At 39.4% G+C, this 24,132-nt stretch overlaps 1 protein-coding gene and 1 pseudogene across 2 annotated transcripts in view; both read left to right on the top strand.

The window, feature by feature from the left end:
- PHTF1 (putative homeodomain transcription factor 1) overlaps nucleotides 1–24,132 on the top strand; it is a 74,499-nt gene that overhangs the window by 45,041 nt on the left and 5,326 nt on the right. For both annotated transcript variants that reach the window (XM_032623737.1, XM_032623741.1), the window contains 3 exons: nucleotides 21,382–21,537; nucleotides 22,508–22,603; nucleotides 23,529–23,654. In XM_032623737.1, the coding sequence (XP_032479628.1) occupies nucleotides 21,382–21,537; nucleotides 22,508–22,603; nucleotides 23,529–23,654 (378 nt within the window). The remainder of the gene's footprint in view (nucleotides 1–21,381; nucleotides 21,538–22,507; nucleotides 22,604–23,528; nucleotides 23,655–24,132) is intronic.
- On the top strand, nucleotides 19,533–20,097 carry LOC116749420 (annotated as a pseudogene).

The following is a 24,132-nucleotide window of genomic DNA, read 5'->3' as shown; positions in this document are numbered from 1 at the left end:
ATAGCATATTATTTAGCCTGCATGTGTTCATGTTTTTTTCTTGCAGTTGATTTCTAATCTCATAGTGTTGTGGTCAGAAAAGATGCTTGATATAATTTCAGTTTTCTTAAATTTACCAAGGCTTGCTTCGTGGTCCAGCATGTGATGTATCCTGAAGAATGTTGCATGTGCACTTGAAAAGAATGTGCATTCTGCTGCTTTCAGTTGGAATACTCTATAAATATCAATTAAGTCTATTTAGTCTAATGTGTCATTTAAGGACTGGATTTTCTTATTGATCTTCTGTCTGGACGATCTGTCTATTGATATTATTGTGTTACTGTCAATTCCTTTTTTTATGTCTGTTAACACTTGCCTAATATATTGAGGTTCTCCTATGTTGGGGACACATGAATTTACAATTGTTACATCTTCTTTGATTGTTCCCTTGATCATTATGTAGTGTCCTTCTTTCTCTCTTATAACTGTATTTTAAAGTCTATTTTGTCTGATATAAGTATTGCTACTTCAGCTTTCTTTTCATTTCCACTTGCATGGAATACCTTTTTTTTTTTAACATTTTTATTGGAGTATAGTTGCTTTACAATGGTGTGTTAGTTTCTGCGGTATAACAAAGTGAATCAGCTATACATATACATACATCCCCATATCCCCTCCCTCTTATGTCTCCCCTGACTCTCCCTATCCCACCCCTCTAGGTGGACACAAAGCACCGAGCTGATCTCCCTGTGTTATATGGCTGCTTCCCACTAGCTCTCTGTTTTACATTTGGTAGTGTATGTATGTCAATGCCACTCTCTCACTTTGTCCCAGCTTACCCTTCCCCCTCCCCATGTCCTCAAGTCCATTCTCTACGTCTAAGTCTTTATTCCTGTCCTGCCCATAAGTTCTTCAGAACCATTTCTTTTTTGATTCCATATATATGTTAGCATACGGTATTTTCTGAATTTCCGACTTACTTCACTCTGTATGACAGTCTCTAGGTCCATCCACCTCACTACAAATAACCCAATTTCTTTTTTTTTATGACCGAGTAATATTCCATTGTGTATATGTGCCACATCTTCCTTATCCATTCATCTGTCGATGGACCCTTAGGTGCTTCTATGTCCTGGCTATTGTAAATAGTGCTGCAGTGAACATTGTGGTACATGACTCTTTTTGAATTATGGTTTTCTCAGGGTATATGCCCAGTAGTGGGATTGCTGGGTTGTATGGTAGTTCTATTTTTAGTTTTTTAAGGAACCTCCATACTGTTCTCCATAGTGGCTGCATCGATTTACATTCCCAACAACAGTGCAAGAGGGTTCCCTTTTCTCCACACCCTCTCCAGTATTTATTGTTTGTAGATTTTCTGATGATGCCCATTCTAACTGGTGTGAGGTGATACCTCATTGTAGTTTTGATTTGCATTTCTCTAATGACTAGTGATGTTGAGCATCCTTTCATGTGTCTGTTGGTAATCTGTATACCTTCTTTGGAGAAATGTCTATTTAGGTCTTCTGCCCATTTTTGCATTGGGTTGTTTGTTTTTCTGACATTGAGCTGCATGAGCTGCTTCTATATTTTGGAGATTAATCCTTTGTCAGTTACTTCGTTTCAAATATTTTCTCCCATTCTGAGGGTTGTCTTTTTGTCTTGTTTATGGTTTCCTTTGCTGTGCAAAAGCTTTGAAGTTTCATTAGGTCCCCTTTGTTTATTTTTGTTTTTATTTCCATTTCTCTAGGAGGTGGGTCAAAAAGGATCTTGCTGTGATTTATGTCATGGAGTGTTCTGCCTGTGTTCTCCTCTAAGAGTTTTATAGTGTCTGGCCTTCTGGCCTTACATTTAGGTCTTTAATCCATTTTGAGTTTATTTTTGTATATGGTGTTAGGGAGTGTTCTAATTTCATTCTTTTACATGTAGCTGTCCAATTTTCCCAGCACCACTTATTGAAGAGACTGTCTTTTCTCCATTGTATATTCTTGCCTCCTTTACCAAAGGTAAGGTGACCATATGTGCTTGGGTTTATCTCTGAGCTTTCTATCTTGTTCCATTGATCCATATTTCTGTTTTTGTGCCAGAACCATACTGTCTTGATTACTGTAGCTTTGTAGTATAGTCTGAAGTCAGGGAGCCTGATTCCTGCAGCTCCGTTTTTCATTCTCATGATTGCTTTGGCAATTTGGGGTCTTTTGTGTTTCCATACAAATTGTGAAATTTTTTGTTCTAGTTCTGTGAAAAGTGCCATTGGCACTTTGATAGAGATTGCATTGAATCTGTAGATTGCTTTGGGTAGTATAGTCGTTTTCACAATGTTGATTCTTCCAATCCAGGAACATGGTATATCTCTCCAAATGTTTGTGTCATCTTTAATTTCTTTCATCAGTGTCTTATAGTTTTCTGCATACAGGTCTTTTGTCTCCTTAGGTAGGTTTATTCCTAGGTATTCTATTCTTTTTGTTGCAGTGGTAATTGGGAGTGTTTCCTTAATTTCTCTTTCAGATTTTTTATCATTACTGTATAGGAATGCAAGAGATTTCTGCGCCTTAATTTTGTATCCTGCTACTTTACCAAATTCATTGATTAGCTCTATTGGTTTTCTGGTAACATCTTTAGTATTCTCTATGTATAGTATCATGTCATCTGCAAACAGTGACAGTTTTACCTCCTCTTTTCCGATTTGGATTCCTTTTATTTCTTTTTCTTATTTCTTTTTCCTCTCTGGTTGCTGTGGCTAAAACTTCCAAAACTATATTGAATAATAGTGGTGAGTGTGGACAACCTTGTCTTGTTCCTGATCTTAGTGGAAATGGCTTCAGTTTTTCACCATTGAGAACAACGTTGGCTGTGGGTTTGTCATATTTGGCCTTTATTATGTTGAGGTAAGTTCCCTCTATGCCTACTTTCTGGAGGGTTTTTATCATAAATGGGTGTTGAATTTTGTCAGAAGCTTTTTCTGCATCTATTGAGATGATCATATAGTTTTTCTCCTTCAATTTGTTAATACGGTTTATTACATTGATTTCGTATATTGAAGAATCCTTGCATTCCTGGGAATAAACCCCACTTGGTCATGGTGTATGATCCTTTTAATGTGCTGTTGGATTCTGTGTGTAGTATTTTGTTGAGGATTTTTGCAACTATGTTCAACAGTGATATTGGCCTGTGCTTTTCTTTTTTTGTGGCATCTTTCTCTGGTTTTGGTATCAGGGTGATGGTGGCCTCGTAGAATGAGTCTGGGAGTGTTCCTCCTTCTGGTAGAATTTGGAAGAGTTTGAGAAGGATAGGTGTTAACTCTTCTGTAAATGTTTGATAGAATTCTCCTGTGAAGTCACCTAGTCCTGGGTTTTTGTTTGTTGTAAGACTTTTAATCACAGTTTCAATTTCAGTAGTTGTGATTGGTCTGTTTATATTTTCTATTTCTTCCTGGTTCAGTCTTGGGAGGTTGTGCTTTTCTAAGAATTTGTCCATTACTTCCAGGTTGTCCATTTTATTGGCATATAGTTGCTTGTAGTAATCTCTCATGATCCTTTGTATTTCTGCAGTGTCAGTTACTTCTCCTTTTTCATTTCTAATTCTATTTATTTGAGTCTTCTCATGTTTTTTCTTTATGAGTCTAGCTAATGGTTTGTCAATTTTGTTTATCTTCTCAAAGAACCATCTTTTAGTTTTATTGATCTTTGCTATTGCTTCCTTCATTTCTTTTTCATTTATTTCTGATCTGATCTTTATGATTTCTTTCCTTCTGCTAATTTTGGGGTTTACTTGTTCTTCTTTCTCTAATTGCTTTAGGTGTAAGGTTAGTCTGTTTATTTGAGATGTTTCTTGTTTCTTGAGGTAGGATTGTATTGCTATAAACTTCCCTCTTAGAACTGCTTTTGCTGCATCCCATAGGTTTTGGGTTGTCGTGTTTTTATTGTCATTTGTTTCTGGGTATTTTTTTATTTCCTCTTTGATTTCTTCAGTGATCTCTTGGTTATTTAATAGTGTATTGTTTAGCTTCCATGTGTTTGTATTTTTTACAGATTTTTTTCTGTTATTGATATCAAGTCTCATAGCATTGTAGTTGGAAAAGATACTTGATACGATTTCAATTTTCTTAAATTTACGAAGGCTTGATTTGTGACCCAAGATATGATCTCTTCTGGAGAATGTTCCATGAGCACTTGAGAAATATGTGTATTCTGTTGTTTTTGGATGGAATGTCCTATAAATATCAATTAAGTCAATGTTGTTTAATGTGTCATTTAAAGCTTGTGTTTCCTTATTTATTTTCATTTTGGATGATCTGTCTACTGGTGAAAGTGGGGTGTTAAAGTCCCCTACTATGATTGTGTTACTGTTGATTTCCCCTTTTATGGCTGTTAGCATTTGACTTATGTATTGAGGTGCTCTTATGTTGGGTGCCTAAATATTTACTATTGTTATATCTTCTTCTTGGATTGATCCCTTGATCATTATGTAGTGTCCTTCTCTGTCTCTTGTAATAGTCTTTATTTTAAAGTCTATTTTGTCTGATATGATAATTCCTACTCCAGCTTTCTTTTGATTTCCATTTGCATGGAATATGTTTTTTTGCATCCCCTCACTTTCAGTCTGTATGTGTCCCTAGGTCTGAAGTGGGTCTCTTGTAGACAGCATATGTACAAGTCTTATTTTTGTATCCATTCAGCCAGTCTGTGTATTTTGGTTGGAGTATTTAATCCATTTACATTTAAGGTAGTTATCAATATGTATGTTTCTATTACCATTTTCTTAATTGTTTTGGCTTTGTTATTGTAAGTCATTTTCTTCTTTTGTGTTTTCTGCCTAGAGAAGTTCATTAAGCATTTGTTGGAGAGCTGGTTTGGTGGTGCTGAATTCTCTTAGCTCTTGCTTGTCTGTAAAGGTTTTAATTTCTCCGTCGAATCTGAATGAGATCCCTGCTGGGTAGAGTAAACTTGGTTGTAGGTTTTTCCCTTTCATCACTTTAAATATGTCCTGCCACTACCCTCTGGCCTGCACAGTTTCTGCTGAAAGATCAGCTGTTAACCTTATGGGGATTCCCTTGTATGCTATTTGTTGTGTTTCCCTTGCTGCTTTAAATATTTTTTTCTTTGTATTTAATTTTTAATAGTTTGATTAACATGTGTCTTGGCGTGTTTCTCCTTGGTTTTATCCTGTATAGGACCATCTCTGCTTCTTGGACTTGATTGACTATTTCCTTTCCCATATTAGGGAAGTTTTCAACTATAATCTCTTCAGTTAGTTTCTCAATCCCTTTCTTTTTCTCTTCTTCTGGGACCCCTATAATTCAAATGTTGGTGCGTTTAACATTCTCCCAGATGTCTGTGAGATTGTTCTCAATTCTTTTCATTCTTTTTTCTTTATTCTCTTCTGCAGTAGTTGTTTCCACTGTTTTATCCTCCAGGTCACTTATCCATTTTTCTGACTTAGTTATTCTGCTATGGATTACTTCTAGAGAATTTTAACTTTCATTTATTGTGTTGTTCATCGTTGTTTGTTTGCTCTTTAGTTCTTCTAGGTCCTTGTTAAATGTTTCTTGCATTTTCTCCATTCTATTTCCATGATTTTGTATCATCTTTATTATCATTACTCTGAATTCTTTTTCAGGTAGACTGCCTATTTCCTCTTCATTTGTTTGGTCTGGTGGGTTTTTATCTTTCTCCTTCATCTGCTGTGTATTTCTCTATCTTCTCATTTTGCTTAACTTACTGTGTTTGGGGTCTCCATTTTGCAGGCTGCAGGTTTGTAGTTCCTGTTGTTTTTGGTGTCTGTCCCCAGTGGCTAAGGTTGGTTCAGTGGGTTGTGTAGGCTTCCTGGTGGAGGGGACTGGTTCCTGTGTTCTGGTGGATGAGGCTGGATCTTGTCTTTCTAATGGGCAGGACCACATCCGCTGGTGTGTTTTGGGGTGTCTGTGACCTTATTATGATTTTAGACAGCCTCTGTGCTAATGGGTGGGTTTGTGTTCCTGTCTTGCTAGTTGTTTGGCATAGGGTGTCCAGCACTGTATCTTGCTGGTTGTTGAGTGGGGCTGGGTCTTAGCACTGAGATGGAGATCTCTGGGAGAGCTTTTGCCTTTTGATATTACATGAGGCCCGGAGGTCTCTGGTGGTCCAATGTCCTTAACTCAGCTCTCCGACCTCAGAGGTTCAGTCCTGACACCCAGTGTTAGGAAGAGCACCAAGACCCTGTCAGACACATGGCAAACCTCCTCACTGAGCCCAGGAATTGCTGATCTCTGCTAGGTGACCGAATGTGAGGTGTCCTGATGCCTCTCTTACCTCAACTCTGAGGCAGAGCACCACTTGGACAAGCATGGGAAGGAACATCACGCGGACCAAGCCCTGATGTTTGCTGGGGCCTTCACAGCAGGCCTGGGGCCTGGCGCTGTTGGTTCAGAAGTGGCTCATTTTAATGTGCTCTGACCTAACGTTGCAGCTGGTTTCTAGAAAGGGAACAAAAAATGCTGCGTTTAAAAACAGCAGCCAAGTCCTCCCTTACCCTTGCCTGATCTCTGGGGAGGTAGTTCTAACCTGGAATACATTTTTCCATCCCCTCACTTTCAGTCCGTATGTGCCTCTAGATCTGAAGTGGGTCTCTTGTAGAAAACATATGGGTTGGTGGCTTGAGCATAGCCTGAAGGGGTTGGTGCGCCACGACTAGCCGGGAGGGAGTTCGGGGAAAAGCCTGCACCGGCCGAAGAGGCAAGAGACTTTTTCTTCCCTCTTTGTTTCCTGGTGCGCGAGGAGAGGGGTTTAAGAGCGCTGCTTAAAGGAACTCCAGAGACGGGCGCGAGCCGCGGCTAAAAGCGCGAACCCCAGAGTCGGGCGCGAGCCGCGGCTGAGGGCACGAGCCCCCGAGACGGGCGCGAGCCGCGGCGGGAAGCGCGAGCCCCAGAGACGGGCGGGAGACGCTGGGGCTGCTGCTGCCGCCACCGGGGGGCTGTGTGCGAGCACAGGTCACTCTCTGCGCCCCTCTTCCGCGGAGCCTGTGCAGGCCGCCATTGCCGGGTTCCCGGGATCTGGGGACAGCTTCCCCAGGAGTACGCACGGCGGGTCTCAGGCTGGTGCAGCGTCATGCCGGCCTCTGCCGCAGCGTCACGCCGCCTCTGCCGCCGCAGGCCCGCCCCGCACGCAGTGCCCCTCCTTCCCCCATCCCCCAACCCCCGGCCTGAGTGAGCCCGAGCTCCCGAATCAGCGGCTCCTTTAACCCCGTCCTGTCTGAGCAAAAAAACAGACGCCCTCCAGCGATCTGCGCGCAGGGGCAGGGCCGGGTACAAAGCTGAGCTCCTGTGAGCTGTGAGAGCAGGGAGGAGAGGGGGAGGTCTCTCCCGGCAGCCGCGGAGGCAGCGGATTGAAGCTCCACAATCAACTTGATGTGCCCTGCATTGTGGAATACCTGAATAGACAGGGAGTGAGCCCAAATTGAAGAGGGGGAATTTAGGAGCGAGATCGGTGATTTTTTTCCCTTTTCCTCTTTTTGTGAATGTGTGCATGTATGCTTCTGTGTGAGATCTTGTCTGTATACTCTTGTTTCCACCATTTGTCCTAGGGCTCTATCCGTCCATGGTTTTTTTTTTTTAAAAAAAAAAAATTTTTTTTTTAATAATTTTAATTGTAAAAACTTTATTGAACTTTACCTTCGTTCTTTCTTTCTTTCTTTCTTTCCCTCCTTCCCTCCTTTAGACAGCGAATCACCCCAGGTTGAGGGGGTGGTCTCTGGGAGCAGGATTTAGGATTTTTCCCCCTTTGCCTCTCTTTGTGAACGTGTATGTGTATGCTTCTGTGTAAGATTTTCTCTGTATAGCTTTGCTTCCAACATTTGTCCTAGGGCTCTATCCGTCCATGGTTTTTTTAAAAAAAAAAATTTTTTTTTTCTTAATAATTAATTTTAATTGTAATAACTTTATTGTACTTTACCTTCGTTCTTTCTTTCTTTCCTTCCTTCCTTCCCTCCTTTAGACAGCGAATCACCCCAGGTTGAGGAGGTGGTCTCTGGGAGCAGGATTTATGATTTTTCCCCCTTTGCCTCTCTTTGTGAACACGTATGTGTATGCTTCTGTGTAAGATTTTCTCTGTATAGCTTTGTTTCCAACATTTGTCCTAGGGTTCTATCTGTTCTTTTTTTTTTTTTTTTTCTTTTCTTTCTTTCTAAATATTTTTTAGTACAATAACTATATTATACTTTATTTTATTTTTACTGTATCTTCTTTCTTTCTGTCTTTTTTCCTTCTTTCCCTCCTTCCTTCCTCCCTTCCTCCCTCCCTCCCTCCCTCCTTTCTTTCCTTCTTTGCTTCTTTCTTCCTTCCTTCCTTTCCTCCTTTCCTCCTTTCCTTCTTTCTTTCCTCAAACTTCTACTAATTCTCTCTACATTTTCTCCTTCTTTCCCTCCTACCTTCCTTCCTTCCTCCCTCCCTCCCTCCTTTCTTTCCTTCTTTGCTTCTTTCTTCCTTCCTTCCTTTCCTCCTTTCCTTCTCTCTTTCCTCAAACTTCTACTAATTCCCTCTACATTTTCTCCTTCTTTCCCTCCTTCTTTCCTTCCTTCCTCCCTCCCTCCCTCCCTCCCTCCTTTCTTTCCTTCTTTGCTTCTTTCTTCCTTCCTTCCTTTCCTCCTTTCCCTCTTTCTTTCCTCAAACTTCTACTAATTCTCTCTACATTTTCTCCTTCTTTCCCTCCTTCCTTCCTTCCTTCCTCCCTCCCTCCCTCCTTTCTTTCCTTCTTTGCTTCTTTCTTCCTTCCTTCCTTTCCTCCTTTCCTTCTTTCTTTCCTCATACTTCTAATAATTCTCTCTACTTTTCCTCCCTTTTATTCTGAGCCGTGTGGATGAAAGGCTCTTGGTGCTCCAGCCCAGGAGGCAGGGCTCTGCCTCTGAGGTAGGAGAGCCAACTTCAGGACACTGATCAATAAGAGACCTCCCAGCTCCACATAATATTAAACGGTGGAAATCTCCCAGAGACCTCCATCTTAACACCAGCACCCAGCTTCACTCAACGACCAGCAAGCCACAGTGCTGGACAACCTATGCCAAACAACTAGCAAAACAGGAACACAACCCCACCCATTAGCAGAGAGGCTGCCTAAAATCATAACAAGGCCACAGACACCTCAAAACACACCACCAGACGTGAACCTGCCCACTAGAGAGACAAGATCCAGCCTCATCCAGCACAACACAGGCACTAGTCCCCTCCACCAGGAAGCCTACACAACCCGCTGAAACAACCTTAGCCACTGGAGACATCAAAAACAACGGGAACTACGAACGTGCAGCCTGCAAAAAGGAGACCCCAAACACAGTAAGATAAGCAAAATGAGAAGACAGAAAAACACACAGCAGATGAAGGAGCAAGATAAAAACCCACCAGACCTAACAAATGAAGAGGAAATAGGCAATCTACCTGAAAAAGAATTCAGAATAATGATAGTAAGGATGATCCAAAATCTTGGAAGTAGAATGGACAAAATGCAAGAAACAGTTAACAAGGACCTAGAAGACATAAAGATGAAACAAGCAACGATGAACAACGCAATAAATGAAATTAAAAGTACTCTAGATAGGATCAATAGCAGAATAACTGAGGCAGAAGAACGGATAAGTGACCTGGAAGATAAAGTAGTGGAAATAACTACTGCAGAGCAGAATAAAGAAAAAAGAATGAAAAGAACTGATGACAGTCTCAGAGAGCTCTGGGACAACATTAAACGCACCAACATTCGAATTATAGGGGTTCCAGAAGAAGAAGAAAAAAAGAAAGGGACTGAGAAAATATTTGAAGAGATTATAGTTGAAAACTTCCCTAATATGGGAAAGGAAATAGTTAATCAAGTCCAGGAAGCACAGAGAATCCCATACAGGATAAATACAAGGAGAAATACGCCAAGACACATATTAATCAAACTATCAAAAATTAAATACAAAGAAAGCATATTAAAAGCAGCAAGGGAAAAACAACAAATAACACACAAGGGAATCCCCATAAGGTTAACAGCTGATCTCTCAGCAGAAACCCTACAAGCCAGAAGGGAGTGGCAGGACATACTGAAAGTGATGAAGGAGAAAAACCTGCAACCAAGACTACTCTACCCAGCAAGGATCTCATTCAGATTTGATGGAGAAATTAAAACCTTTACAGACAAGCAAAAGCTGAGAGAGTTCAGCACCACCAAACCAGCTTTACAACAAATGCTAAAGGAACTCCTCTAGATAAGAAATGCAAAAGAAGGAAACGACCTATAATAACGAACCCAAAACAATATAGAAAATGGGAATAGGAACATACATATCGATAATTACCTTAAATGTAAATGGACTAAATGCTCCCACCAAAAGACACAGATTGGCTGAATGGATACAAAAACAAGACCCTTATATATGCTGTCTACAAGAGACCCACCTCAGACCTAGAGACACATACAGACTGAAAATAAGGGGATGGAAAAAGATATTCCATGCAAATGGAAACCAAAAGAAAGCTGGAGTAGCAATTCTCATATCAGACAAAATAGACTTTAAAATAAGGACTATTAAAAGGGATAAAGAAGGGCACTACATAATGATCAAGGGATCGATCCAAGAAGAAGATATAACAATTGTAAATATTTATGCACCCAACATAGGAGCACCTCAATACGTAAGGCAAATACTAACAGCCATAAAAGGGGAAATAGACAGTAACACATTCATAGTAGGGGACTTTAACACCCCACTTTCACCCATGGACAGATCATCCAAAATGAAAATAAATAAGGAAACACAAGCTTTAAATGATACATTAAACAAGATGGACTTAATTGATATTTATAGGACACTCCATCCAAAAACAACAGAATACACATTTTTCTCAAGTGCTCATGGAACATTCTCCAGGATAGATCATATCTTGGGTCACAAATCAAGCCTTGGTAAATTTAAGAAAATTGAAATTGTATCAAGTATCTTTTCTGACCACAACGCCATGAGACTAGATATCAATTACAGGAAAAGATCTGTAAAATATACAAGCACATGGAGGCTAAACAATACACTACTTAATAATGAAGTGATCACTGAAGAAATCAAAGAGGAAATAAAAAAATACCTAGAAACAAATGACAATGGAGACACAACGACCCAAAACCTATGGGATGCAGCAAAAGCAGTTCTAAGGGGGAAGTTTATAGCAATACAAGCCCACCTTAAGAAGCAGGAAACATCTCGAATAAACAACCTAACCTTGCACCTCAAGCAATTAGAGAAAGAAGAACAAAAAAGCCCCAAAGCTAGCAGAAGGAAAGAAATCATAAAAATCAGATCAGAAATAAATGAAAAAGAAATGAAGGAAACGATAGCAAAGATCAATAAAACTAAAAGCTGGTTCTTTGAGAAGATAAACAAAATAGATAAACCACTAGCCAGACTCATCAAGAAAAAAAGGGAGAAGACTCAAATCAATAGAATTAGAAATGAGAAAGGAGAAATAACAACTGACACTGCAGAAATAAAAAAAATCATGAGAGATTACTACAAGCAACTCTATGCCAATAAAATGGACAATCTGGAAGAAATGGACAAATTCTTAGAAATGCACAACCTGCCAAGACTGAATCAGGAAGAAATAGAAAATATGAACAGACCAATCACAAGCACTGAAATTGAAACTGTGATTAAAAATCTTCCAACAAACAAAAGCCCAGGACCAGATGGCTTCACAGGTGAATTCTATCAAACGTTTAGAGAAGAGCTAACACCTATCCTTCTCGAACTCTTCCAAAATATAGCAGAGGGAGGAACACTCCCAAATTCCTTCTACGAGGCCACCATCACCTTGATACCAAAACCAGACAAGGATGTCACAAAGAAAGAAAACTACAGGCCAATATCACTGATGAACATAGATGCAAAAATCCTCAACAAAATACTAGCAAACAGAATCCAACAGCACATTAAAAGGATCATACACCATGATCAAGTGGGGTTTATTCCAGGAATGCAAGGATTCTTCAATATACGCAAATCTATCAATGTGATAAACCATATTAACAAATTGAAGGAGAAAAACCATATGATCATCTCAATAGATGCAGAGAAAGCTTTTGACAAAATTCAACACCCATTTATGATAAAAACCCTCCAGAAAGTGGGCATAGAGGGAACTTTCCTCAACATAATAAAGGCCATATATGACAAGCCCACAGCAAACATCATCCTCAATGGTGAAAAACTGAAAGCATTTCCACTAAGATCAGGAACAAGACAAGGTTGCCCACTCTCACCACTCTTATTCAACATAGTTTTGGAAGTTTTAGCCACAGCAATCAGAGAAGAAAAGGAAATAAAAGGAATCCACATCGGAAAAGAAGAAGTAAAGCTGTCACTGTTTGCAGATGACATGATACTATACATAGAGAATCCTAAAGATGCTACCAGAAAACTACTAGAGCTAATCAATGAATTTGGTAAAGTAGCAGGATACAAAATTAATGCACAGAAATCTCTGGCATTCCTATATACTAATGATGAAAAATCTGAAAGTGAAATCAAGAAAACACTCCCATTTACCATTGCAACAAAAAGAATAAAATATCTAGGAATAAACCTACCTAAGGATACGAAAGACCTGTATGCAGAAAATTATAAGACACTGATGAAAGAAATTAAAGATGATACAAATATGGAGAGATATACCATGTTCTTGGATGGGAAGAATCAACATTGTGAAAATGACTCTGCTACCCAAAGCAATCTACAGATTCAATGCAATCCCTATCAAACTACCACTGGCATTTTTCACAGAACTAGAACAAAAAATTTCGCAATTTGTATGGAAACACAAAAGACCCCGAATAGCCAAAGCAATCTTGAGAACGAAAAAAGGAGCTGGAGGAATCAGGCTCCCTGACTTCAGACTATACTACAAAGCAACAGTAATCAAGACAGTATGGTACTGGCACAAAAACAGAAAGATAGATCAGTGGAACAGGATAGAAAGCCCAGAGATAAACCCACGCACATATGGACACCTTATCTTTGATAAAGGAGGCAGGAATGTACAGTGGAGAAAGGACAGCCTCTTCAATAAATGGTGGTGGGAAAACTGGACAGGTACATGTAAAAGTATGAGATTAGATCACTCCCTAACACCATACACAAAAATAAGCTCAAAATGGATTAAAGACCTAAATGTAAGGCCAGAAACTATCAAACTCTTAGAGGAAAACATAGGAAGAACACTCTATGACATAAATCACAGCAAGATCCTTTCTGACCCACCTCCTAGAGTAATGGAAATAAAAACAAAAATAAACAAATGGGACCTAATGAAACTTCAAAGCTTTTGCACAGCAAAGGAAACCATAATCAAGACCAAAAGACAACCCTCAGAATGGGAGAAAACATTTGCAAATGAAGCAACTGACAAAGGATTAATCTCCAAAATTTACAAGCAGCTCATGCAGCTCAATAACAAAAAAACAAACAACCCCATCCAAAAATGGGCAGAAGACCTAAACAGACATTTCTCCAAAGAAGATATACAGAATGCCAACAAACACATGAAAGAATGCTCAACATCATTAATCTTTAGAGAAATGCAAATCAAAACTACAATGAGATATCATCTCACACCAGTCAGAATGGCCATCATCAAAAAATCTAGAAACAATAAATGCTGGAGAGGGTGTGGAGAAAAGGGGACACTCTTGCACTGCTGGTGGGAATGTGAATTGGTTCAGCCACTATGGAGAACAGTATGGAGGTTCCTTAAAAAACTACAAATAGAATTACCATATGACCCAGCAATCCCACTACTGGGCATATACCCTGAGAAAACCAAAATTCAAAAAGAGTCATGTACCAAAATGTTCATTGCAGCTCTATTTACAATAGCCCGGAGATGGAAAGAACCTAAGCGCCCATCATCAGACGAATGGATAAAGAAGATGTGGCACATATACACAATGGAATATTACTCAGCCTTAAAAAGAAATGAAATTGAGATATTTGTAATGAGATGGATAGACCTAGAGTCTGTCATACAGAGTGAAGTAAGTCAGAAAGACAAAGACAAATACCGTATGCTAACACATATATATGGAATTTAAGGGGAAAAAATGTCATGAAGAACCTAGGGATAAGACAGGAATAGAGGCGCAGACCTACTGGAGAACGGACTTAAGGATATGGGGAGGGGGAAGGGTGAGTTTTGACAGGGTGAGAGAGAGTCATGGACATATACACACTAACAAACGTAGTAAGGTAGATAGCTAGGGGGAAGCAGCCGCAAGGCACAGGGATATTAGCTCGGGGCTTTGGGACAGCCTGGAGGGGTGGGAGGGGGAGAGTGGGAGGGAGGGAGACGCAAGAGGGAAGACACATGGGAGCACATGTATATGTATAGCTGATTCACTTTGTTATAAATCAGAAACTAACATACCATTGTAAAGCAATTATACCCCAATAAAGATGTTAAAAAAAAAAAAAAAAAAAAGAAAAAGAAAACATATGTACAGGTCTTCTTTTGTATTCATTCAGCCAGTCTGTGTCTTTTGGTGGAGTATTTAATCTGTTTACATTTAAAGTAATTATCGATACCTATGTTCTTATTGCCATTTTGTTAATTGTGTTGGATTTGTTTTTGTAGGTCATTTTTTTTACCTTTCCTCTTTTGTTCTCTTCTCCTGTGACTTGATGACTATCTTTAGTGTTGTGTTGGGATTCCTTTTCCTTTTTTGTGTGTATATCTATTATAGATTTTTGGTTTGTGGTTACCATGAGTTTTGGTATAGCAGCCTATATATATACAAGATTGTTTTAAGTTGCTAATCTCTTAATTTTAAATGCATTTTATTTTTAACTTTAATTTTTTTGGGCTGTGTTGGTCTTCATTGCTGCACGTGGGTTTTTCTCTAGTTGTGGCGAGCGGGGGCTACTCTTTGTTGTGGTGCGTGGGCTTCTCATTGCAGTGGCTTCTCTTGTTGCAGAGCACAGGCCTAGGTACGCGGGCTTCAGTAGCTGTGGCACATGGGCTCAGTAGCTGTGGCTCATGGGTTCTAGAGCACAGGCTCAGTAGTTGTGGTGCATGGGCTTAGTTGCTCTGTGGCACGTGGGATCTTCCCAGACCAGGGCTCGAACCCATGCCCATTGCATTGGCAGGGGGATTCTTAACCACTGTGCCACCAGGGAAGCCCTCAAATGCATTTTAAATATCCTGCGTTTATACCCTCTCTCCTCCTCTCACAATTACTAGTTTTGATGTTATATTTGTATGTGGATGATTTTGTACCTTTACTATATGTTTGCCTTTACTGGTGAGCTTTTCATTTCATACTTTTCTTATTTTTAGTTGTGGTCTTTTCTTTTCCATTTGGAGAAGGTCCTTTAGCATCTGTTGTAAAGCTGGTTTGGTAGTGCAGAATTCTCTTAGCTTTTGCCTGTCTGTAAAGCTTTTGATTTCTCTATCAAATATGAACTAGAGCCTTGCTGAGTATAGTATTCTTGGTTGTAGGTTTTTCCCCTTCATCACTTTAAATATTTTCTGCCACTCCCTTCTGGCTTGCAGAGTTTCTGCTGAAAAATCAACTGATAACCTAGTGGGGATTCCCTTGTATGTTTTTGTTGCTTTTCCCTTGTTGTTTTCATATTTTCTTTGTCTTTAATTTTTGTCAGTTTGATGACTATGTGTCTCAGTCTGTTCCTCCTTGAGTTAATCCTGTGTGGGATTCTCTATGCTTCCTGGACTTGGGTGACTGTTTCCTTTCCCATGTTAGGAAGTGTTCAGCTGTTATCTCTTCAAATATTTTCTTAGGCCCTTTCTCTCCCTCTTCTCCTTCTGGGACCCCTATAATGCAAATGTTGGTGCATTTGACATTGTCCCAGAGGTCTCTTAACCTGTGCTCATTTCTTTTCATTCTTTTTTCTTTATTCTGTTCCACATCAGTGATTTCCACTACTCTGTCTTCCAGTTCACTGATTTGTTCTTCTGCCTCATTTATTCTGCTATTGATTCCTTCTAGTGTATTTTTCATTTCAGTTATTGCATTCTTCAACTCTGTTTGGTTGTTCTTTATATTTTCTAACTCTTTGCTAATAACTTCTTGCTCTGTGCATCCATTCTTTTCCCGAGCTCTTGGATCATCTTTACAATCATTACTTTGAACTCTTTCTCAGGTAGATTGCCTATCTCCAGTTTACTTAGTTGTTCTTCTGGAGTTTTATCTTGTTTCTTTGTCTGGAACATATTCCTTTGCTGTCTCATTTTGTTTAAATTTCTATGTGTTTTCTTACGTATGTAGTAGAATAGTTAACATTTCTTGACCTTGGAGAAGTGGTCCTCTGTAGGGGATGTCCTATGTGTCCCAACAGTACACTCCCATCTTGTTACCTAAGGGCCAGGGACCATTCCCAGGGTGGGTTCTGACCTGTGTTTTCAGAGTTAGTTCCACAGGCCGTGGGATTGCAGTTTTCTTGCTTCTAGTGTCTTCCCCCTGGTGGGTGAGGCTGGTCTAGAGGCTTGTCCAGGCTTCCTGGTGGCAGGGGCCAGTGCCTGCCCACTGGTGAGTGGAGCTGGGTGCTGGCCCTCTGGTCGGCAGGGCCATGTCAAGGGGCATGTCTGGAGGTGGCTGTAGGCTCAGGAAGTCTTTAGGCAGCCTGTCTGCTTATGGGTGGGGCTGTGTTCCTGCCCTCTTGGTTGTTTGGCCTGAGGCGTCCCAGCACTGGAGCCTACAGGCCGTTGGGTGGGGCCAGGCCTTGGTGCCAAGATCCCAAGCGAGACGTCTACCTCCAGCCAGAGTTCACATCAATGAACACTCCTCAGTGTATCAGCCACCAGCTTTTATGATCCTAGAGAGAGCCACAGCTGCCCCCCGCTTTCCCAGGAGACCCTCCAAGACCAGCAGGGAGATCTGGCTCAGGCTCCTATAAAGTCACTGCTTTTGCCCTCAGTCCCAGTGCACAAGGACCTTGTATATGCCCTCCAAGAGTGAAGTCTCTGTTTTCCTCAGTCCTGTGGAGCTCCTACAATCAAGCCCCCCTGGCCTTCAAAGCCAAATGCTCTGGGGCTCCTCCTCCCAGTGCCAGACCCCTAGGCTGGGGAACCTGGTGTGGGGGCTCAGAGCTCTCATTCCTTGGGGAGAATTTCTGTGATATAATTATTCTCCAGTTTGTGGGTCACCCACCCAGGCTGTATGGGATTTGATTATATTATGAGTGCACCCCTCCTACCCTCTCACTGTGGTTTCTTCTTTATGTCTTTGAATGTAGAATATTTTTTTTTTTGGTAGCTTCCAGTCTTTTTTACTGATGGTTGTTCAGCAGTTAGTTGTGGTTTTGATGTGCTTGTGAGAGGAGGTGAGCTCAAGGTCCTTCTACTCCATTTTGTTGTCTCCAGTCCTCCTGTTTGCTTGTTTCTTAATCCAGCCTCCCAGTTTTAGTGATTTGGAATGTCTGACCCAGTTAAACTTAATTACTATAACTACAAATACTGTTTGGTTCCTATTTGGTTTATTTGTTAATTTTCCTTTTTCTCTTTTTTTTGGCCATCTTTTATTAATCAAATATTTTAAAATATTTCATTTAATCCTCTCTGTTAACTTTATATATATATATATATTTACTACTATTGACCCCAGAGATTACAACACACATCCTTAGCTTATTAGAGTCTAACAAAATTATTAATTTACCATGCTAGGACCTTACAACACTTTATGTCATTTACCCATTCACTTTTTTTTTTCTTTTTACCCATTCACTTTTGTGTTACACATGTCCTTCATTTTAATTTTACATATATCTTAAACCCATAAGATGTAATTATTATTGCTTTTTGTAGTTAATTATTCATTTATATTTACCTACATATTTACCCTTTCCATTACTTTTCATTAGTTTGTGCATTTCTGTGTTTTTCTCTGGGATTATGTCCTGCCTGCTTGAAGAATCTGCTGGTGATGAATTCTCTCAGTTTTTGTTTGTTTGAAAATGTCTTTTATCACTTTCATGTTTAAAGGATATTTTTAATGGGTAGAGATTTCTAGGTTGCCAGTTACTTTCAGCACTTTTAGGTTGCTATTAGTTGTTACTTTCCTCCCCCCTGCCGCCCCCACCCCCACCCCTTAGTTGTAAGTAACTTGCTGGGGTGAATACCTGACCCAGACTAAACTAAACATATTCCCTCTTTTGCAAATTAGAAATGAAAACCTGAGGTATCAGTGGTGGACTTTGCAGAAGAAAGGTCAGAAGGGATCACTGGGGCCAGTAGCATTGGAAACCAAGTCAGAGTTGGGGGGAGCAGTAAAGAAGGGTCTTACAAGGCAGTGGAATTAGCTGAGAGGAGTGGAGGGGGGAGCCTGAATGGCCCTAGTGGAAGGGAGATGGCGAGGGCAGCTACCTGCTGACTTCCTGATTTTCAAAGGCCCGCATTTAGTTTCTGTGAGGGGTCTCTGTATATTTTTCAATAAATCTCATTTTACCTTGGGCTTGCTTTAGTAAACTTCTTTACATTTCAATCAACAAAAAAATTTTGTAAAAAACAAGAACTTTTACCTGAAAACTTGACACATAATAGGCATTTTATAATTGGTGGCTGCTGCTGTTGTTATTCAGATCCTAAAGTGGAGTAAAGAGCTGGTCCTCAGGATTTTCTAGTCATGCCAGTGGGATGGGCCGCATGTTTTAGGGGGCTCTGTTATTCAAATGCAAATTTATTATTGGGTTGGTCAAAAAGTTTGTTCGGTTTTTTTCCATAAGATGGCTCTAGTAGTGCTTAGTTGTCTAACTTCATTTGAAACAATTTCATTAGATTGTATTGTGACAGCTGTCATGTCAGCCTGCATTTAAAAAAAAAAAACTTATCAAAACTGGTGAATTTTTTGTGTAGCCATATTGAATATGGAATATTGAAGATGGAAGAAAAAAAGCGACATTTTCAGCATATTATGCTTTATTATTTCAAGAAAGGTAAAACCACAAATGAAATGCAAAAAAGACTTGTGCAGTATATGGAGAAGGTGCTGTGACTGATCGAACGTGTCAAAAGTGCTTTGTGAAGTTTTGTGCTGGAGATTTCTCTCTGGACGTTACTCCGTGGTCGGGTAGACCAGTTGGAGTTGATAGTGTTCAAATCGAGGCATTAATTGAGAATAATCAACATTATAGCACACAGGAGATAGCCGACATACTCACGATATCCAAGTTGAGCAATGAAAATCATGTGCACCAGCTGGGTTATGTCCATCGCTTTGATGTTTGGGTTTCACGTAAGTAAAGCGAAAAAAATCTTCTTGACTGTATTTCCACATGCGATTCTCTGCTTAAACGTAACGAAAATGTTCCATTTTTAAAACATATTGTGACAGGAGATGAAAAGTGGATAGTGTACAATAATGAGGAATGGAAGAGATCGTGGGGCAAGCGAAATGAACCACCACCAACCACACCAAAGGCCGGTCTTCATCCAAAGGAGGTGATGTTGTGTATATGGTGGGATTGGAAGGGAGTCCTCTATTATGAGCTCCTTCCAGAAAACCAAATGATTAATTCCAACAAATACTGCTCCCAGCGCCCCTGAGAACATGGCACAGCGAGTGGCATGGAGTGTGCGGGCTGCGCTCTGCAGCCTGCGCCCAACGCGCCCTGCCTGCCGCGGCCCTGGGGACTGCGGGCGGGTGCCGTCCGGGTGCTGCACAGTGGACCCACTCTGCTGTCGGGTTGTAAATTCAGACAAACATGAATGGGTAACAGCAGAAAATGGTGTTGGAACAGTGGGAATCAGCAATTTTGCACAGGAAGTTTTGGGAGATGTTGTTTACTGTAGTCTGCCTGAAGTTGGGACAAAGTTGAACAAACGAGGAATTTGGTGCTTTGGAAAGGGTGAAAGCTGCTAGTGAACTCTATTCTCCTCTATCAGAAGTAACTGAAATTAATGAAGCCCTAGCAGAAAATCCAGGACTTGTCAACAGATCTTGTTATGATGATGGTTGGCTGATCAAGATGACACTCAGTAATCCGTCAGAACTAGATGAACTAATGAGTGAAGAAGCATATGAGAAATACATAAAATCTATTGAGGAGTGAAAATGGAACCCCTAAATAAATTAGTTTGAAACAACTGAATCTAGCATAGTTGTCTTAAATTAGTGGTGGATAGATTTTTAAAAAGCAACTTTTAGCAAAATAAACTACTTGCAACAATGTTGCCTGAAGAAAATACCCCTTAACTTCCTAATGATTTCAGATAAACACATGCATCTTTTTCACAACACCCTGTGATTTTTAGGCTAGTCTCCAGTTATAATACTCAGAATTCCTGAAATTATCTGTGGTAAAACTAGTTATAAAAATGATGCAATTCAAGGATAACATTGTTATCTTAACCTTTTATAATATTGTAACTTGCTTACAGCCATCCCTGGATTTGGGTCAAAATACTCAATGAACTTGCCACTGGACATAAATGGCAGTGGAGAAAAGTTTGTTAGTTGTATAGTGTCCAGTAAAGAACATTACTATCTTAATTTTGCAATATACTGTGTTTGCTGGTGCTATTTTTATACAGTAAAGCAACAGCCTTGCAGGAAAATAAGAAACAGTTTAATAATAAAATATTCAAATTCTTAAAAAAAAAAATACTGCTCCCAATTAGGCCAACTGAAAGCAGCATTCAACGAAAAGCATCCAGAATTAGTCAACGGAAAACACATAATCTTCCATCAGGATAACGCAAGACTGCATGTTTCTTTGATGACCAGGCGAAAACTGTTACAGCTTGGCTGGGAAGTTCTGATTCATCCGCCACATTCACCAGACATTGCACCTTCGGATTTCCATTTATTTAGGTCTTTACAAAATTCTCTTAATGGAAAAAATGTTCAATTCCCTGCAAGACTGTAAAAGGCACCTGGAACAGTTCTTTGCTCAAAAAGATAAAAAAGTTTTGGGAAGATGGAATTATGAAGTTGCCTGAAAAATGGCAGAAGGTAGTGGAACAAAAGGGTGAATACGTTGTTCAATGAAGTTCTTGGTGAAAATGAAAAATGTGTCGTTTATTTTTACTTAAAAACCAAAGGAACTTTTTGGCCAACCCTACTTTGAAAAATGGTCACCATATAATTGTGAGTGGGCACACTTGTGGTTAAAGAGTTTGGAAATACATTTGTTTTATTTCACTTATTCTATTATGTTTTCTTCCCTTGTTACTTCCAGACCCTTGCTGTCTCTCATGCAAAGAAGAAAATCTAGGAAACTTAGAGAAATACATAATCACTAATTGAATAGAAAATACTTTATAAGTATTAAAAGTCTCCTACTTTGAGTATTAAAATATTGGTATCTTGTAAATGTTTTTAAAGTTCTAGAGTAAAGGAGTAATTACAGATTTTAAGACAAGTGAAAAACTTAACTGTTTTTTGGTCCTTTTCATAGGTTCTCCGGGGACATAAAACTTTCCTAAATGATGCTTATAATTGGGAGTTTTTGATCTGGGAATCAGCTTTACTACTTTTCTTACTGCGCTTAGCCTCACTGGGGTCTGAAACCAATAAGAAATACAGCAATGTCTCAATACTACTTACTGAACAGGTATTGATTGGTCCTTGACAGTTTGATTCAGTGGTTAGAGATGGTATAATAAGATTTCTGCAGAAGATTCAGGGTTGAGTCTAGATTCTGTCACTTTCTAGCTATATGACCTTACACCTTACAAGTCACTTTACTACTATATAATTGCTTCCTCTTTATAAAATGAGGATATTATCTTTCCCACCTGCTCCCAGGATTGGGTGCTACTTCATAGTATAAAAATTATTTTTGTTGGTGGTAATGGAGCATGCTTTTAATCTCATATTCTGTGTCAAGTATTAGATCTTTAGAGTACCTCTCATTTAAGGATGTTTAATAAGCTTCTTGACTTTCTTCTCTATCAGTCAAATGCTGAATACATTCAGTGTTTGGAAAATATTTGCTCTTTAGTACGTGAGAAGATATTACAATTGAGAAATGTTTCTTATAAATACAGAGTAGTATAGAGTTGGGTTCTTTTGTTTTTAATTTCATGTTTATCCGTAAGTTATAAATAAAAATACCTAATATCGTTAGATTTTTTTTTTTTGGCCTTAGAATTATAGTGGAGAATTCTTACCAGAAGGGGAAAAACAAGGGATTAGTAAATTAAAAGCAGCGATCTTTTTCCATTCCATGAATGTTTAATGAGGATGTTAGGTTATTTGGGGGATACCAAGATGAATAAGATACAGTTTTTGAACTCAAGGAGTTTACATTTTAATTGCTATAATTAATATAAAAGTTTGCATTGTTTTGATAAATTGCTTCATTGTTATTTTTTCTTCACTAAATAGCTTTTCTTTGCCATATGTGACTGATTAGGGATGGGGGTTTGGGTACGTGGCATATGTGCTCTGAAGAAATAGCTACTGGAATTTTGAAATTTATTTTACTTGAAAACATTGACCTCAAAATCTGCCATGTTGAATGCAATATATATATCTATCTTTTCCATGACATTTGCCCTAATCTCTATTCCTTCCCTTAGATTAATTTATATCTTAAAATGGAAAAAAAGCCGAATAAGAAAGAACAGCTTACTCTAGTAAACAATGTATTAAAGCTATCCACCAAGTTATTGAAAGTAAGTAATACCCTGTGATACATTTTTACTACCATTTAATTAAATCAATGCTGTACTTCTTGGAGAGGACCCTAGTAACAGATAGATGCTGTGTAGATTCAAACTACCAACTTGATAGTTTGGGTTTAATGACTCTATGAGAGAAAGTTTCCCAACTTACTACCCAAGTTCTGTGATTGCTGATGTCTGTCACATTTTAAAATTACATTAAAAAATAACAAATAGCATATTGCTTGAATCCACCTTTAAAAACTTAGCTAGTGGAAAAGTAGGTGAGAGTCCATTAAGGCATTAATTAATTAATTAATTTTTAATTTTAAAATTATTATTATTTTTTTTTTTTTTTTTTTTTTTTTTTTTATGCGTTACGCGGGCCTCTCACTGCCGTGGCCTCTCCCGTTGCGGAGGACAGGCTCCGGACGCGCAGGCCCAGCGGCCATGGCTCACGGGCCCAGCCGCTCCGCGGCATGTGGGATCCTCCCAGACCGGGGCACGAACCCGTGTCCCCTGCATCGGCAGGCGGACTCTCAACCACTGCGCCACCAGGGAAGCCCCTAAAATTATTATTTTTAATTGAAGTACAGTTGATTTACAATGTTTCTGGTGTACTGCAAAGTGATACATACATATTCAGATTCTTTTCCATTATAGGTTATTACAAGGTATTGAACATATTCCCTGCACAACACAGTAGGTCCTTGTTGTTTATTTTATATACAATAGTCTGTATCTGTTAATCCCAAATTCCAAATTTATCCCTCCCCCACTTCCCCTCATTACAGGTTTTTTGAATGTAGCTATTGAACATTAAGGGAAGAGGTTTTAAGCAATCCTCCTCTCCCAAGACTGAAAAGAACAGTCGAGAAATCACTGGTGGCTATTATGAAACCATGTGTTTCATCTCAGTTCTTTCATGTTTTTGTAGGAGCTGGACACACCATTTAGACTCTATGGACTGACAATGAATCCCTTGATCTACAATATCACACGAGTAGTTATCCTTTCTGCTGTCTCAGGTGTTATAAGCGATCTTCTAGGATTTAATATAAGAGTAAGTGTGATTATCACTCTGTAGCATCTGCCTGAAGTCTTAAAACTTCTTGTATATAGTAATCTTTGTTCTTCCCACTGTGTGTGTGTGAGAGAGCGAGCGAGAGAGGGAGGGTGGAAGGAGGGAGGGAGGGACTGGCATGGAAATAACTCCTGAGGTAGAGGAATAGACATTTGAAATAGACATTCGGCTTAGGTTTTCTCATTTTATGCAAGTACAATAGATCGTGCTCTTGAATGGAACAAAAAAATCAAGTTTGAATCTCATGTCAATTTAATAGCGTGGGCTGGGTTGGCCTCTGATCTAGGGAAATGTACAGAGGCAGAATGAATGAAAACCAAAGACCCGTGAACTGCAGTATATCTTTTTTGATCCTGGAAATTGTTAACGGTTTTTTCTCTATGATGTTCTATGGTTGCTGTTGTCACAGTTGGTACTTTTTTCTTATGTAAACGGTTCTTGGTTTACATGTAAGTGT

This window comes from Phocoena sinus, chromosome 1 (genome assembly GCF_008692025.1).
Source record: "Phocoena sinus isolate mPhoSin1 chromosome 1, mPhoSin1.pri, whole genome shotgun sequence".
Lineage (NCBI taxonomy): Eukaryota > Metazoa > Chordata > Mammalia > Artiodactyla > Phocoenidae > Phocoena > Phocoena sinus.
This window is presented reverse-complemented; position numbering and strand designations above follow the sequence as displayed.